General features: G+C 37.8%; 2 protein-coding genes across 3 annotated transcripts; one reads left to right on the forward strand and one right to left on the reverse strand.

The window, feature by feature from the left end:
- On the reverse strand, positions 1-10905 carry LOC140941048 (NEDD8-conjugating enzyme Ubc12-like). 2 transcript variants are annotated; one of them, XM_073390004.1, is made up of 8 exons: positions 10698-10902; positions 6220-6314; positions 6085-6123; positions 5416-5466; positions 3890-3942; positions 2931-2994; positions 2043-2073; positions 1-854 (listed from the first exon to the last, which is right to left on the reverse strand). In XM_073390004.1, the coding sequence occupies exons 1-8, from the start codon at positions 10795-10797 to the stop codon at positions 742-744; spliced, it is 546 nt and encodes a 181-aa protein (XP_073246105.1). In that variant the 5' UTR covers positions 10798-10902; the 3' UTR covers positions 1-741. The 2 variants fall into 2 exon arrangements, with proteins under 2 accessions (XP_073246105.1, XP_073246106.1); XM_073390005.1 differs by lacking the exon at positions 6085-6123 and having other exon boundaries at positions 10698-10905.
- Positions 10906-11579: 674 nt separating this feature from the next.
- On the forward strand, positions 11580-16808 carry LOC140942352 (F-box only protein 47-like). The gene is made up of 8 exons (XM_073391307.1): positions 11580-11976; positions 12080-12156; positions 12606-12741; positions 13853-14080; positions 14169-14330; positions 14859-15001; positions 15129-15312; positions 16644-16808. The coding sequence occupies exons 1-8, from the start codon at positions 11598-11600 to the stop codon at positions 16742-16744; spliced, it is 1410 nt and encodes a 469-aa protein (XP_073247408.1). The 5' UTR covers positions 11580-11597; the 3' UTR covers positions 16745-16808.
- Positions 16809-18562: the final 1754 nt, after the last annotated feature.

Consider the following 18562-nt stretch of genomic DNA (forward strand, 5'->3'; position numbering starts at 1 on the left):
TTATTTGTACAATATGATTCGTTTATTTTATACATTACTGTACAAAATATCTATTCTAGATTCGACATTGACAGCGATACAGTTGGGTATTCCCTTCCCTTGTAACATTTACAGGATCATGCATCCAATTAAAAAGAAATAGCTGGCAGAAACGTAAATCTCTTTAAGCATAATTGTAACAGATCTGCACATGGGCCAAATAAATCCATAAAATCAAAGTCTGGGTTTTCCTATTCTACATGAGCTGTCTCAATTTAAAACTGAAGTTTTTACTACAGAAGTGCATGCAGCTAAATAACCTGACTGTGCAGTCAGTGCTACATATAGCTTGTTTGGCCTTGCTATTATTGCAAAACAATTTAAAGTAACTTGCTAATGGTTAGCCACCATGACATAAAATTAAAATTCGACAACCTTGATTTTAAGTGCTATCAAAATACCATAAACCAAAAAATACCTCTTGAAATATTCCTTTGCAACCTAGACCAATACAACATATCAACTGGAAACATTAGAGGTTATTAACTTTTGACTAACACATTAACTCAGCAAGGACAAAAATATATCTCACAAGCAGATCCATATTATACATCAAATTTTTGGATCTACTTGTCTTTCAAAGTTCATTTAGAACCAGCCAGTTTATGTCCAAATTCTATTTGGAGAGCACTTGCTATAGCAAACTTGCACTGCAACAGTTAAATCAGTTCATAAATAGAGGCACATCTCTCCACTGCATGGTTATTTCACAAGACACCGTTCAAAATAAACACTTCCTACATATCCTCCCCTCATTGCTTTCTGTACGTTCTGTTCAAACAACCGCCTGTTAGCTCGGAGAACCTCTGCAGCATCTGCACGAAACAAAAAGCAAATAGGATTTATAATCGGTAATACATAACTGTTACTTTAAAGGTGGTTCCCGCACCACTTTAACTGCAGCGGCTTCACATAACAGAGAGGAGAAGTGTGACATCACATTACTATGATTGAGAATTTCTAAATCACACGAATAGAAAGCTTAAGCAACAATGATGGCCATGGCAACGAGAACAGCAAACAAGCAAGGGGGATACATTAGCAAGTCACCAATTTTGCCCGTGAATCACGCTTTTAGTTGTACATTTCTTAGCCGTCGTTGCACAACTGCGACATGAAACTTCCTAATTTACAAGCCTGTTTTATGGAGTATGTGAATGACAACACAAAAATTTTCTTTCTCTTTTTCTAAACATACGGTAGATGCGGTCCTTTCAGATTCAACCCCAGAAAATTGTGCCAACTTTTGACAAATTAAATGAAACTGAATAAGATAGATGAAGTTTGAAACAGTGCAATTTCACTTTTGAAGTGTTTTTTTCGGTTTGCTGTCACCCAGAAATTTTGCCACCATGGCAACTTGACGTAACGACTTCTCCTCTCTATTTGATGGCATTATTACCGTGCTCGCAAGAATGTGTCATTCAGGACACTTCAATTCTCTTTTGAAGAAAAAGACTCAGAATTTAGTGACCAGTGTTCAAAACCTTTAAGCCTGGTTTTCACTAGCACATAAGCATAAGCATAAGCACAAGCACATGTGTAAGCAAGTGAAAACTGGCTCGACATAAGCGTAACTATAAGCATAAGCACAAGAAAAACATACAGGTAAATTCCTCTTGTTCTTATGGTTACACTGTATGTCGTATCTTTGAATAGTGAAAACCGGATCGAAATAAGCACAAGCATACATGTAAGCACAAGGCCGTGGACCAACCAAAGGTCACTTTGACCCAGACCTCATGCAAACATATCAAAAGCAATATGGCGGACGCTTTGTCCGCCATCTTGTTTATCATTGGGTCGAGGAGAGCTGGTATGGAGAATTGAGTCAAATATGCCATTCTGCATGTGCCTATGTTATTGTACTTATGCTTATGTGCTAGTGAAAACCAGCATATTCTCTAAACTGTTAACCAGATATTTATGTTTGAACAAACTGGCTTAAAATTGAGCAGGAATAATGTACAATCTTAGAAAGTCTCTCAAAAATAAATACCAACCTTTGTTTAAAGGATCTTCGGGATTTGGTTCCTGAAAACAACAAAATGATGATTATTGGTGACTACATGACTAACACTGGAAAGAAAAGCTCAACAAGGAGTTTTCTAAGCTCAGCTTTTTCAAGCAGTAAAATAACATGTCATGCAAATTTTTCTCTCTCTTTAACTTCAGAAAGATGATAGTTTAATTTGGGACTTTCACAGCAATTTTAATCAGCAAAATCGTTTTTACTAAACGTGACAATCAAAATGGTTGTGGTATGAATGCAACTACTGTCACAGTGGTTCAAAAGTTATCTTCCCTGTCAAAGGCTTTGGTTTTCACACTCTTTGCCAATGATCACAATTGTTTTTTCTCATGAAGACCCAAATCAACTGATGGAAATTGTGAATACTGAATTGAAGAAACTATCGAGCTGGTTTCTGGGTAATAAGCTTTCTATTAACATATACCAGCAAACCTGTGCACATGGTCAATTAAGTAACAAGTTATGCTATGTGTTTAAATAGTTGCAATATTTGATTTTTGCATTTATTGTTAGTATTATCATTTTTTTGGGTGAGGGGGGGGGGGGGGGGCAAGTATAATAAAGAAAATAATCGAGGATTTTGGATTCTTACACGTTTCTGGGAAACTGCCCACTTACCCCTCCCCTAAGCCAACATTATCACTTACTTCGCACTTGGGGCAAAATGTTGACTTAGAGGAGGGGTAGGTGGGCAGTTTCCTAGAAACATATCATGATCTGGGATTTTGGGGTTATGCATTTTTGAAAGCAAGGAGTTTTTCTAGACCTCATTCGGACCCTATTTCCGCGCTTGTTGCCACAAAATTTCTTAAGAGCACCCCCCTGTAAATGTTACATTCACAACAATTCAGTCACTCACCAAAAACAGATATTGTAGTCCATATATTATTGAGTTGATTGTTAAAACAGGTTTCCAGTCTTCTCTGAAAATCAAAGAGTTTTAGAATACTATAAATAAATACAATAACCAACAAATAATAATACAAGTCCAACTTTGGACTGTAACAGCTGTACTTGTTAAATTTGCTTTGCCTTCTTATAGAATCTTAAGTTCTATAAACCATAAACAAATTCTCCCCATTTTTGGTGGGTCAAGGGGTGGAGAAGAGGGAGTAAACTGCCTAATATTTAGGGTACAAAATTATGGTAGTATTTTTTTTGTTCATGTCAGGATATTTGCATATGGTAACTTGTCTATGATTTTGATTTAACTTGTAATGTAGTTTTTTCTAGCTCCTTGGGTTGCTTAGAATCTTCAAGATTCTAGTCATAGCTGGTTTCAAAGAACAGGTATTATTATGCCAACAATTTTTAATTTTGCCAAATTGCACACACAGTCATGTACCGCATATTTTTACCATGGACAATCTGAAAATTGATCAAAAATTGTACTTATCTTAGCTCTAGAGGGCTCTAAGCAATCTTAAATAAGTCCTACATACAGTACATTTGTACTATGCAATTTAACTTTGTTGACACTTGATACTCAGTCCTTACATGAATGGAGCATTGCGAATCAAGTTGTTAATTGAGTCTCACTTGAGTTCTTGACTCTCAATACAATTACCCGGTAATTCCAAATTTATACAAATGAAAATAAAGTTGGCATTCAGATTTCACACCATTAATGTACTTGCTGTATTTTTCTCTTGGCTTGCACTGAATTTTTATTTTCATTTAATACAAGCATTGTATCACACATAACCATACACAAAAACTAAGGAAAAGAGACTTTTAACCTTTATACTGCAGACAAAATATATATCCACCAAAAAGGAAAGGTAATCAAAAATCCAACAAAAATAACAACAAATTTACCTTAAAATGTTTAAGCATACATTTCCTTCTAAATCAATATTGGGATGATAAACCTAGAATAGTAACAGCATCATTTTATTGGTTTATAACAATTCAAAAACATATGACTACTGTGATAGTTCTGCAACATTTTATGGGGATAACAAACAAGGTTCAAAAGTTCAAACCTTTTAAGCTGGGTTGATTTTCAATTGTTTTAGCCTAGAAAATCTAATAAAACTTATTATTCACGATCATGGATAATAATAATAAAGCCTCGTAAATGGCTGAAACAGTCCTTTTCCTGTGGGCCAAATTTGTAGCGATCGAAAGTTACAAAAATTTGGAGGATCAATATTTATAGGGCCTAGGGGAAATCAGCTAAGCTTTTTATTGCTTAATTATCTTCTAATATAGGCTTTTGTTTCTCTATTGTTGTCCAAAATTCATGGATCTGAATAACTACATACAGTTGTTTTTGGCTGAGAATGTTAATTAATTCTCACAGATGGGAATCTACGAGCTTAAATCTGAAAAAGACAAGAATTCTAGCCTAAATTGACTCTAAACCAATCATGGAAAATTTCACATTTTTTGACAATGTACCTCTTTTATCATGTGAATTTAAACTAGAGTACAATGATTTGTAATTCCTGCTTTGCCAATTTTGAAGCTTTCTTGTCATCCTCGACTACATGCAGGGTTGTCAGAAAGTTTTGAAGTAGGCGGCTGAGTTTATTTAAAAAATGCCATCCATAAAGAAATGCCAAGCAGAGTAGCCGGCCAATACTAACCAAGCAGGCGGCGATTTTTACTGGCAGCTGGCTACTTTTGACAAACCTGACATGTACATGTATGCCTTCAGTGACCTATTCAAATGCAACCAAAGCTGATCCAAGCTCTTTTAGTTGTTGTGCTTGGTCTTTCATTTAAGAAATCAGTGGCAAAAAGGCTATAATCCTAAATAGAGCTGTAATTCTTGTGTTTAGGGCAGTGTTTTTGGCTTTTGTTATCATGATCACTGCACATGCTACAGTATCTTGGAGCCTGGAACAGGCTATTTTGTTTCCTAACAAAATAGCCAGGGGTCATAACCTAAACATCTGCTTTTTAACCCCCCCTTCCCCAGTTATAGGTTCATCTACCTGCCAACAAAAAAATCCTGTTATTACCTGCATATGTAGCTTTTTGTAATATATTTGTTTTGTTTTTTTTTCCTGTCCTGTTTATACGCCGTCCTAAAACCCCTCGTGAAGTTGCATAAGCCCTACACATTTGTATGTATAAGTGGAAGTTTACAGTACATGTACCTAAACAAACAGGGGAAATCCCAAGCCCCCAGTCCTTAGTTACAGTCCTGGGTTCACCAGGGTTTGAGACAGCTCTTGCCCTAAGGGGACTAATTTGTACCTTCAAGGCCTTTGGAAGGGGAAACTTTAAAAGCATAGGTAACTACATGTACAAGGCATTTTAAAGCAAGGCCTGTCAAAGGAATAACCAACTTCTAAAAAGTAGATCCAACAGAATCGGATCCAGAGTTAATGTACCTTTGTTTCACATTTGACTTTTGGTGCATCATGAGGATAGCCAGGACCAACCTAAAATAAGTTGAAATAAAAAAAAACATTAATGTAATCAAGTATACTTAGGATTTGAGGTACATGTGATTTCCGCTGCTCTCTCAGGTCTGGCCTTAATTGTTAGAGATGGCTGGATGCATGAGTAGCAGATCAAGTCTGTGACATAAATTCAAAATCTATGGGTCTTCGAAAAACACAATAAACAGGAAATGACATCAGACACTGGACACACATTGTCATTTTTGTCTCATTGTCACTTTGGTCCTCACCAAAAAACTCAACAGAAACACCAACTGATTAAGGTATCTACAATGCCTTTGCATTCATTCAGACCCAACATCAGGCATTAAAGTATGGAAAGCTTAAAATGGACAGGTCTTCAAACTGGAGGTGTTTGACAATAACACAACCACCTTTCCAGCTTACCTGTCTCCAAAAAGAGGAATACCAAATTTTTGCACTGTGAGGAGTCAAGAAATAACTTTCAGGAAAGTTATGACAGTTATTATTTAGACCTGTTTCGGATGAACAGCATCTATCGTAAATACATATAGGTAAAATGTGAAGAGAAAGAGATGATGAAAGAATGATGATGGAGATGATGATTCTGGAATGCCAACCAATCAAATAACTAACCTTAAAACTAAACACAAATCTTCCATTTCTGTAAAATCCCTATGAATTAAAAAACAGATACAGAGAAACTTTATAGTTTTTGTTTACCTTTTTATAGAGCAAAAACAAAAGAATAATAAAAGCCAACTTTCTAACCTCATCTGGTGAAATAAGGAGTTTAAAATTAAGAAGGTCATCTGGATCAGGGAAATCTGTCTGACATGTCTTTGGAAGATTAAGTTCACCAATATCTAAAATCCAAGAAGAGGAGTCAGTATTTCAGTGTAAGATATCACACACAGATCATACATGTACCCTCATCAGAAGCTCTAACCACTAAGCTACTACAGCCTCTATAGTAAGCCAAGGTTTTTGCTCACCATAGCATCTCTACTGTACATAAATTTGGATTCTCAGCTTAAGCCAGAATTTACTTGTCTCCTATGAGACAAGTAATAATTGTAAAACAAACAAGGTTAAATTCTGGTTTAACCTGAGACAAGATTTTATCCAGTTGCTTAGTGATCAGTGCATTCAACGACAGTGCTAAGGATTGTGGCTTTAAACCCACATGGGACTCAGAATTGTTTTCTGGATTCCTTGTCCTTGATTTCATCAACAAGATTTTATAATTTACCAGCAAAAATTGTACAAATGTAGCACTCTGCTATCTGCAAATGAGAAAACTTATTTAAGTGCTGTTCCTGATTAAGTGCCACACTGATAGATCAAAAAATTAATGAGTAGTATTTATTAAGAAAATACCACAAGGCCCTGTTCAGATGCATATCATTTCACACATTCTTAAGTTGTGATTGGTCACTATACATTGAACAATACATTATTCCTAAACTACAGTGTGGTACTAATTGCAAATTAAGGTAGCATGTTTGACAGGGAGGGCTGATAAGTTAGGGGGAAGGTAGTAACAGATCAAGTAAGGGGGGTGCGAGGAGTGTTAAGTATCATACTATGTTCTGAATTCTGTTGAAGTTTTAGGTCTCTTTTTCTTCCACAAGTTACAGCCAAAACACCAAGGAGAAAATCAATGACACTGCTGAAGCTGATGACACCTGATCTGCTTGCATGATTAATTAAAATACAAATTTCAGATTGCAGAGGTCAACAAGACACTCTTAAAGTGTTAACTCAACGTTGCTTGGAGATTAGATAAGAAATGAGGCAAAGATAAATTCTTAAGGGAGCCTGTGTATGGGCATAGGTTACACAGTAACTATTGACTGCCTTATGGTACAGTGTACATAGAATAGTCAGACTAAACTTAAACTGGAAAAAGATTATAACATTACAGTTTATAAATCTTAAGTGACAATTTCCAATGATGTCTAGGCAATAATGCTGTAATTTCAAGCAATCTTCCACGATCAAAGGCAACAGCACAAGGCAAAGATCGAGACCTTGCAAATCAAAGTACTAAATACAAAGAAAAGAAAATGGCTTGCAGATTACATCTCTTGGTGCTGCGCAACCTCAGGCAATACTAGCCCTTAATCAACAGTAGGCCTTACTTAATATGATCTTGGTAACTGCCTTTATTGGGGTAAATGTTCCAAATACATTGCGTATTTCATGTTGCCTCAAAAAGACTTCAGCGTCCTAATCTCTCAAAATTATATGTACATTTGGCTAAACCCTAAGCATCAAACACCAGGTCAAACCAGGAGGTCAGACACTGGACTACATGTACACTCCAGAATGGTAAATAGGGTATTTCCTCAAATAATGGCCAACCCTCGGTTAATTGCTTCCCTTGAATAATCACCCCCCCACCCCTCTTGACAGAAATGTTTAAAATAATCACTTCCCTCCAATAATCACCCCCCACTACTATAGGTTGCCCGCTAGGGATACCTATAGCAGTAAACTTGGAGGATGATGCTAGAGTAGAGTTTGATCCAGCAAAATTGGTCAGTGATGATTCAAGCTCTGACGCCAAGGACATTGACATTAAGAATTAATCAAGGAACCAAATTTGCAACACTTTAACCCATTTGCCCCAGGAGATTTTGCCGAAAAGCGCGATTTGAAGCTAGTTGAGCAGTTTTCTGGTCACTGTTATGCTATAAAGAGCTAAAACTTACCACAAAGCCATTTACAGGTTGTACACTTCACGGCCTTCTGATCCAGATGCAAAATATTAGCTTGCGAAGTTTGGGGATGCGCAGAAAGCAAAATTTTGAGATTTCGAGGTTTGGGGTTTAAGAGTGACACAGCAGTCTTGACTTTTACTTGTCACTTTCTCTCCTTCCTTTTTTTTTTTCTTTTTTTTTCTTTTTTTTTCTCTTGCTGTGGGAAAAGTTTTTAGGAAAGCTTTTAGGATCTTAGGATTAGATAAAAGGAAAGGTAGGTAGTTAGTGCAACAAGATTTTCATGGAAGTTTTAAGGTCAATGTTACATTTTTTTTTTTGCCTTTTCTCCGGTGTCCTTGACTGAGTTGTGCTCATTCTGGTATGGTTTAAAATATCTCTTCACTCTACACTAGTTAGCAGACAAAGTTGTCCTTGACTATTAAAACTGATAACGTCACAAGTGGTAGAAAGGACGTGGATCCGCACAGGCAGTTACGGGTGGCTCAGGGCCAAACGGGTTAATTTGATGTGATTATTTTATGATTTACAGTGCTATCACATTAACTGAGGCCACCCAGACAACTGCTTTCTTTACTACTGGCTTTGATTCCGGCCACCCAAGACATTGTCAAAACATTTTTCAGCTTGCTTTACACACCCTTTTAGAAAAATGGTTCTGACTAAAAGATTATGCACAATTTTATTGCTTAGATCTTGACTTGTGATTGGCTAATTTCAAAATTTGTCTCAAAAATTTTGTCTGGGTGGCCTCGGTTCATGTGGTCACACTGTAACAGAAAAACAGAACAAAATATTTAGGGCACAACTTCTATTGAACAATATTTTAAATAATCACTTCCATCAAATAATCACCTTCCCTTGAATAATGGCCCCCTTTTGGTGCAAAAAAAGAAATAATCGCCCCTGGCTATTATTTGAGGAAATATGGTGAAAATAAATTGGGTTAGAAAAAGTTAATTGATTAAGGTGAATACAAAAATGTGTTAAAGCGTTGTGTATGGTTAATCGTGTTCTGGTATACATTTTTACGTATTTTTTTCTTCTGACGGTTGAAAAGGTGTTGACAGACCATCACGACTCTGGACTCTTATATACAGTGTAGCAAGTAGGCAGTTATTCTCTCAGATGTTCTCAACCTTTATGGCTAGGCTAGGCTCTAACTAGAACATCTAACTAAAATGTCATTTAAAACGAGTATATTATGCCTTGGAAGATTCTAACATGTACATGTTCTTCCGTTGTTTTAGTTCATAAAGTCAGTCTGTTTCCTATGCATTGATTTCTTGTGGTTTTTGGTTAACAGAATCTTGATCTCAGAAGCACTGTTTACATTTCCAGTCAAGTGTTCTAAGCAGGAGTTGATCCATTCGATGATTTCAAGTAGGTTTCATGTAAAGGACTGTTCACTTCTTTTCAGGAAGAAATTATAGCTTTACTTTTGTCTAATTTTACGAGTTATTACCGGCACAAGTAGGCTGAAAAACAGCCTGTGTACAGAAGCCAGGGGGCTAGCCGAAAAACTTCCACACAATGTCAATGCTGAAATCCAGAAATAACATCTCTGATTAAGCGTTGAATTCTGTACGTCCTTCTCTTCTATTTACAATAGCCACCGGCAGAGAACAGATACACCCGCAATCAGTGCAGCAAACATTGGTGGTCTTGCTTCACATGCCCATTCCAGAGAGCCAAAATACAAGTAAACGTATACAGATGTGGTATGGCATTAACATTACAACCAACCAGAGGCTTTCCCCCACATTCTGGGGAAACAGGGACATGATTAACGACAGCAATTCACAAATGTCTCTCTCCCTGATTTTTAATGAGGGGAGGGGGGCATCTGTTCACAGGCTATCAGAGCAGTGTATTGCTTTAAGTTCCATGAGTCAAAACTGAGGCAACTTATGCAAGGGTGAAAGAAACCATTTAAATTCTGGCACAACGTTTTGAAAAAGGTAAAACATAAACGCACGGATTAATCTATGACTGACAAACAGAACACATAGCTGAAATAGAAAATTTAGATTTTTAAAGCAACGAATCCCATTGAGAGCTCGTGACGTCGAATCATATGAAAGCATCACTGGTCCACAAAATTCCCTTAAACCTGGTAAACAAACAAAATTCCTCGCACGGGTTGCTGACTAGGTTACTTGTGATAAGGACGATCGGTAAAGGTCGTCTAAAAAATTTCAGAAACTAGCGACTGAAAGTGTGCATGTGAAAGTTAAAAAGTACAAATCGCACTCGTTGTTTTGGTACAACTTTGTCAATTCAACAACAATGCACGCGCGGAAACGCAGTTCTCTTCACGACAAAATGAAACCGGGATGGCAAAGAGGAAAAAGGTCTCTTTAGTGCTACAGCGATCTTAGTTCCTCTTAAAGCTTGTTTATACGGGAATAATTAATTACGTAGACATTCCCTAAGCGTAAAACAAGAAGGTTAAGTTTCATGATGCAATGGTAGCACAATAAGCTGAGTTACTTCTCTAAGCTCTAAAACCAAACCATGCCGCACCTTTAGTTATCCTTAGTTGCGCAGCAGACGCTCTCTTTGCCCCTCCTTTTGCGCCTTCACCTTCCTTCTTCTGTTGCTTCAACGAAAAAAGCTTGATCATGGCTCTATTTTACTTCCCAGAAGGAAAACAAAACAAAATTTCCACCTTCCGATAAGAGAAAAAGAGTTGCGAAGGCTCAACAAAAAATCTCGCTTTTTCACCGGCACGCAGTGTGAGTTTTGATTGGCTTAGAACTATCGTTTGGTTCTCGTTAGAAGTTCCGTAACAAATCGGAAAAAAACGATCAATTATCGAATGGATTCATTTGTTCCCAGGCAGCCGCCAGCAAATGACGCGGTTACCAATAAATGGCGCGCTTTTTGACTTCTTCCCGCGATTTTTTGCGTCCGGTTGTCAGCAGCCGCGGGGAGTTTGCGGGGAGCGGTGACAGAAATTGGTTTTTTCCTGACATTTAAAAATTCTTTGTTTCTTTCAGTAACTTTGAGCTTTATTCGGAGGTAAAATTTTGAGATAAGCAACAAGTGATTTTTTCCGCCTTTTTTTTCGAAAACTACGATCTACTTGGTCTTACCTCGGTTATCAAAAGGTAAGCCTTGATTTAGTTTCACCAAGAGCCACAAAGTTAACGAGAAAAGTGAAAGCTTAAGTCTTGAAATTTGGGAAACTTTGTTAAGCTCACAGATTTTTTTAAAACTTTGATTTTTTTTTTTCAATACTGTACTCTATTTGTTTTGAGACAAAACCATACACGGTTAAAAGTAGACAATTATTTTACCCTGAAACGTAAAACCTTTAAGCTAAGATATTCATAAACTATTTTGTTAACATTATCAAGTCAATGCGCTGGTCTTAAAAGGGCTTTTTATACGTCTTCCAGGTTTCTTTTAAAATATTACGTCATGTCAGTAACCATGTGCCACTACATGAAAAGTGTAAAGAAAAGCAAAACCAGTAAGCATGGAACTTCCAAGACAAAAGCGATATCAACAGACAAAAACCCAAAGTCTCAGTTCGTGTATTCAAGAAGTCCCCTTGGTCTGTTTCGCCTGCTCCCACGAGAAATGCGCTTCTGGATATTCGGTTTCACACCTCCTGCCGACCTTGGACAACTTTCGCTTTCATCAAGGGTTTTTAGAGACGAGATCATTGAATACATTCACGACAACGAGGGCTTGCTGATTATCGTCCCGAGAATTCATCTCAACAGTGACGAGGAATCCTCCCAGCATTTCATGACTTTGGAAACTGAATACTGTTGCAACCATTTTAATGATCTGGGTAGGCCTTAATTTGCAACTCATTTAACTCTATCTTTACAACCATTAATGTCCCACAAGCCACTCAATTTGTCGTCGTCGTTGTTATTTTTGGTTTCTTTTAGGCATCTTGGTAAAAAGAGCAACGTGCCTTCTTTCAACGAAAGAAAGGTTAAAAGAAGTTGGAATTATTCTTGATAAGGTATTCATCCATGGGTATTTAGCTATAGAGCGTTCCACCTCCACAAGAGAGGCTCGCCACCCTTTATTTGTTTACCTATTTCTATGACTTTCAATAACTTTGGTTTGTAGCAAAGAACGGAAATCGAAAAAATTCTAACTTTTCAGTTCCTCATCGAGAAAGAATGTCCTCTCTTTTTTGTATTTTTATATTTTAGATGCATAGGTTCCTCGTTTAACAAAGGATATTATTTCCGGTATATTCCATATGGAGCGCAAAAATATACACTGCATCGGCTTCCCAACAACAACATCTATTCGCAAGGAACAATAATTAGGACATATCGTTACTTTGGAAGGGGGGCAGGGCTTGTAAATCATGCTTCGTGTAAGTAGTGTTGCACTTGTCAATTCTAATGGGTTTTCCTCCTTTCACCTTTATAATAGATTCTTTTATTCACAAATTTTCAGCTGAAAGACACTCACACGAAGATCTGCACCACACTTGGTAGTGATATAGCTTACAGCTGCTACGGAAAATTTCTCCATTCCTTTGTAGCTGGATGGGAAGACGATGAGAAGTTCAAAGCTTATCTTGCGATTAAAGGTTTGAAAGAAAGACTGTTAATATAATTGCATGCAATTATTAAAGTCCACCATCCATATATCTATTTTAAACGTGATAAACGGCCGCAAATTACATTATTATATTTTTCATAGTATACGATATACCTCAGAAAAAGAGTCATTATAGGATTGCATTACTAACACTATACTGAAGTCTTTACAACAGTCTTCGGCCAAATGTAATGCGTAGCTTTTGCCATTCCAGGAGATCATAATAGGACCTTAGGATAGCTCCTATTATGATCTCTTGCCTTCGTAAATGAAAAAAAAAGTAAACTGTCTACTTCAAAGGAAGGTCTAGCCTGTATCAGATATTCAGGTAGCAAGCGCAGCGCTGCGAAACAGAGAAGGGAAATAAAAAAAAAAGAAAGAAAGAAAAATGCGGAGAAGAGGTAGCGAGAAGTTTTCACGGGCCTTGGTCCTTGGCATTGCATATCCTCGTCTAACGCTTTGGCTTTGTGTCTGCTATCTGAACCCCTTGGCCCAGTTGTTCGAGGGTCGATTAGCATTAAACCGTGCTTAAAATTCTTTCTCTTTTCTTCAAAAGAATTTTCTCGGATCTCTATTTTTTTTTGAAGCGTCCAATCATAAATGGCTGACAAAAAGAATTCAAATGAATTTCCTTTTTAAGCTTTCATATCTGAACTTTAATTTCGCACTAACCCTGGGTTATCTGACCAAGCATTTGAACAATCTGGGCCTGGAAAAAGTCGGACGTCCGAGAAGTCTCACAGAGGAACGACATAAGTCAGGGGTGTAGCCAGCCCATACACCTGTAGGCCCGGGCTTATAAATTTTTGGCTTGATCACTCTACCGCTTGTAATGCAAGTAAATTATGGGTTGTTGGGGTGAGCTAAAAAGGCCTACAACTATTAAAAAAGCTGGCTACGCCCCTGTACGTTACCACTCAGGATGGCTCTCAGTCTTCTCATTTAAATTCTGTGTCTCAGGTAACGTGATTCATACTTACTGAATAATTACGATGTAGAGATCATTAAAAAAAACTGCTCTAGCGTTGCCTAGAAAGTTATGTCTTCAACGCATGTACCTACACTTCCCAGTACTGAACTACCTTTTTTCTTTTCTACAGGCGCTTCTTGTTTAGATGACAGAATAAGGCAGGTCCTGCGCTCTACACCAGGATCACAACCGTGGTACGAAAGATACATCAGAGTCTTCTGCCGAGAAATATTCTTGGACAAATCAAGTGATCTTTGGGAGAAAGGATTTTGGCTTTCTAAGATACTTAAGCCTTGGCCCCTTGTCTTCCAAGCTCGTCTCCTTTACATCCTTTATGGACCAGTCAATGATGACAACGGTAAGAAGTGTTGCTTGTAAGTCCCTTTTACAACGTAAGACTTTGTCATTAAAAAACTCCTAAGATTTCTTGATAACCAACATTGCAGGAACAATAGAGTGGAGTATAGTGGAAAGTTGCCCAACATATCTTGGAGTGGAAGACGCCGAATTAAAAGAACTTGGAGATGCTTTAAAAGTCTTGCACGTATACAGTGACAACAAAGACTGGAATGGCGACGATTTTATCAGCGTCTTTGAGGAGTTAACGGGTTGGTATTCCCTTTTTTAACAATCACAGACGAATGGTCGATCGGAATACTGAACCATATTATATTTCATGATTTTACGACGAAGCGTCTGCGCAACTATAATACATGTAAATATCACAGTCTATGTCAAAGAAGCCCTTGGTGGAAGTTTGTTGTAGTCAAGTATTGAAATGACCGTTTATTTATTTGAAGTCATAATTTGTTGGCTTAAACACGTTATCAGAGGCGGATCTAGGGGAGGGGCCCAGGGGGCCCGGTCCCCCCTTTTTCAGACGAACCCCCCCCCCTCTCTTATCTGAAGGTCTGGATCCGCCACTACGTTGTAACGTAGTTATCTTTTCCGATGAATGCTAAAAATGGTGGTGGTGGTGGTGGGGGGTTACAATTGTCAACATTTCTGTACGTTTGCAGTTTCTTCAGTGAAGTTCCTGGGCTTTTACTGTGCCATAAATAATCCATGAATGTGGCGTATCTCTGATTACCGATAACACCACTATTTTTTGTTTATCTCTATGCTGTACCATTAAGGTACACCAACAGACTGGTGCATGGAGAACGTTGCGAAGCTGCTTAAGCTTTGCGGGGAAACAGTTTGCTTTGAAGTACTTGGAAATAAAGCTATAAATGGAAGAGTTCATGAACTATCCTATCTTGGCTATTATCTAGGACAGGTAACAGATCGTTGTAACTTTGATGTGCTTTTACATAGTGAGAGTAACTAATAGTAAAGCAAAAAAATTATTAAAAGATCTTCTAAAACGTAGTAATATTTGAAGGATTTTAATGCTTACTTTCCAGGTTTTAGGTCAAGAAGACATTACGCATGGAAAAGACACAGGGGTGAAGAGTTTCACAAGCACTTTGCAGGAAGTTCTAAGAGCGATGCAAAGCAGTAAAGATCAGGCTGCACTAGTATCATCACTGTTCAATGTGTGGGAAGAGAACATACTTAGCCTTGGTGAAGGGTTACAGGAAGACTTTGGTATGTACAAACATGTGCCGAGGCAAACATAGCTAAGTTGACTTCACTTATTGGTGGTGCCAGACTCGCTAATGATGAGAGGTGTACGCAGATAGCAGGGGCACCCAACGGGAAATTTTGAGAAACAGAGCTAAAAACAACAACAAAGCGTGAATAAAGTTTTCTGAGACTATTTTAAGCAATTTGGGAGATTGCTGGAAAAAAAATTATCTGTTCCTCACTCCCAGCAAGACTGATGGAAGAGTTCCCAGCCAGCAACCTTACAACTTGGAACCTGACTTACTGGGCAGTTTCATAGGGCACAATTCAGATCTTGAGTGGTAAGTAACCCATACAAGTAACCCGTACCAGCTATTCTAGACTTCAAATCCCCTCTGACACCCTGAATTATATTTTTCCCAGCAACACTTTCCTATTATTTCTTTCACATCTCCCAGCCAGCAAAAATGCGCCTGAAGAACAGATATTTTAAGGAACAAATCCATTGGGTGCCCCTGAGATAGAATATAACTTCAATTGAAAACTCTGCGATAAAAAAAATATAATTTAATCTCTAATATAACAGACACCAAAATTGTCAAAAGGGCTTCAGGAATTACTTTTTGCCTTGGAAATAAAGAGTCAGGAGGCTGCTTGGGCTAAATCTTTTCTAGTGTACTACCATTGGTTTTATAAGAATATCACTGGATTGTATGACGAAGACTTGGACTTCCTCATAAAAGCTATCAAGATAAAACGTTATATACATAGTTCAGTTTGAGCCCTCCTGGTCGGACACTGGGCATATATTTTTACTACTTTGGTCTGAAATAGAGTTTGTTCTCTTTGGAACCAGACAGGGACTGGAACTGGGTGTGTCTTTTAACACTCTTCTCACAGCAAGCCCTAATATTTCATGGTAATGATTGTTTCCGGTACCGTGGTCTCAAAATAACGGGACCGAAATTGGGTTCCCGGTCAATTTACTGCGGGTTATATACCGAATACGAAACTAAAACGTTGATTAGCATATCATCTTTCTTTTGTTTGCCATCTTAAATTGTTTCCAAAGTGCATTGAACGTAATACTGATTTTACGGCTTTCAGGACCAAGAAAAAATATATATGACTTCCAAAACTGAAAACATTTAAGATGTGGGTTCCCATGAATTTCCACGGAACCAAAAAATTGTCACGGATGGTTTCAGATTCTGGGTAGGGAATTAAACTAAAATTGTTCTCCATGGGAATTGAATTCCTGGGGCTTGCTTAGCACAAGTTCAAGCCACCTCAAAGATTCTTGTAACATACGACAGCTGTCATCCAGCATTATTAAATATTTTTCTTTACAGATTTTGATACCCCTGAAGAGCAAGAACAAGTCTTTGCAGCAAGCGTACACAATTTATCCAAAATGGCTGGCATACTACTAAAAGAATGTATTGCAAAATAGAGACCGTCAGAAGATATGATAGGACAAGAGAGAATGAGAACATTTCCTAAATGAATTTGCAGGAAAATTTAAAAATATTTAATGAAACGAACAATGCCGTGAAAAAAATTTAAAAGAATGTCAATATTTATAGAGACCCTTTAAGGTATTGTACATTTTCTTCCTGATCTCGACACTTTTTACTGATAATTACTTTACATGCTCATTCACTGTACGTTTTACTTCTTACGCCTAATTATAAGATCCACTAAGAGAGTGTTAAAACTGATCTAAAATGAGTATTAACCATATCAATCCAGTTCAAGTGAATCGCCACTGACATTCATTTAGTGCAACATTAGATTAGCATTTAAGGTGGCAAAGACATTGATGGTGCAGTAGTGTTGGGTTTGCAAGAGACTAAATAAAATGAAACACTTGAGATCCACTTGACGTATTAAATATTCTAATATCAAATGTAACATAAACTGTACGGTAGTTCAGTAAGTCTTGATAAAACGCCCCAGTGCTGTAAGTCTGGCTGTGAGAAAGGCCATTTAGAATGCAGTCTTTGCACCTTATGAATTTCAGGGAAAAAAGCAGTTCTTTTACAATAAAAGACTTTGTCACTTTGTATTGTTTTTTTTCTTTTTTGCATGATGTAGGATTTTCTGGGCAGCGTTTCTCACGAGTTATTTTCGATTTGAATCTTCCTGGTTTGAAGGATTGTTTGGTCCCGGTTTGTAACGGTTATACATGTCACGAAGTAAAAACTGGCCTGTACTGTTACCTGCACTGCTCGGGCTGGTATTGGGGCTTTTTAGTACTACTACGTATTTGCACGAAGAGGTACTCCCTATATAGTCTATATAGACTTTCTAAAACATTTAAAATTTCTAGCTCGCTCTTCGCGCTCGAAAAAAATTTTGAGCTAGACTTGTAGGCAAGTACTCTCTATAATGCACTTTATGGGGAGGCTCCGCCCGAAAGGGGTACCTTTTCAGGCTTCAGGTACATGAAAGGGTTGGAATTTCACTTGTTGCAGTATATAAAAGGATACGGAAACCTGCTATTTTAGTTGATAAAAAGACCCAAGGGCTAACAGACGCATTTCATGGCAGGACTGAAAAAGTCGAGAAGTCGTTTTGATTTTTTGACACAGCAAAATCGAGAGAAAAAGCACATAGCAGACATAGCAAGGTTCGAGGTTCGCTCTTCAAATAAAAATCATCATTAGGTTTGGTTTGTTTGCGAAACACGCGCAAAAATTCTATTGAGTCACCCAGAGACCCCGGGAGGTACTCCCTTATATAAACTATACAGGTAGTATGTGCCGCCCCATCGGATAGGTTTTTGCGCCTCTTAGGTCTGAAAACGGGTATAGATTTTGCCCATGTTGGTCTGTAATCGGGTATGGTTTTCGAGAGAACTACGGGAGTGTATGAACGTATTTATCGTTTTAAATCCAAATGAGTAAGACAGAAAGAGAAATATTCGAATTTTAAATGGATTTGAAGAATTTTATGTGTGCGCTCTATTCTAAGTAATGATGACATAATTTCTGTCTTAAGGCCAGGTCTGAAAACGGGTATAGATTTTAGAGGTCTGGCCTGAAAACGGGTGTGCAAAATGACATTTTTTGGTCTGAAATAGGGTCAGGATTTGAAGAACAGGGCGGCACACCCCCACCAAGAATTCCCAGGAGTACCCACCTTAGACCAGAGACATCTCTCACGACCCCGTGTCTGTAGCCTTTGGGGCGATCGAGACGATCATATAGAAACTACTAATCGTCCCAGTCGTCCGGATCGTCTCGAGATTTTTTGAAACGACTTGAGC

Source organism: Porites lutea, chromosome 6, assembly GCF_958299795.1.
Source record: "Porites lutea chromosome 6, jaPorLute2.1, whole genome shotgun sequence".
Classification (NCBI taxonomy): domain Eukaryota; kingdom Metazoa; phylum Cnidaria; class Anthozoa; order Scleractinia; family Poritidae; genus Porites; species Porites lutea.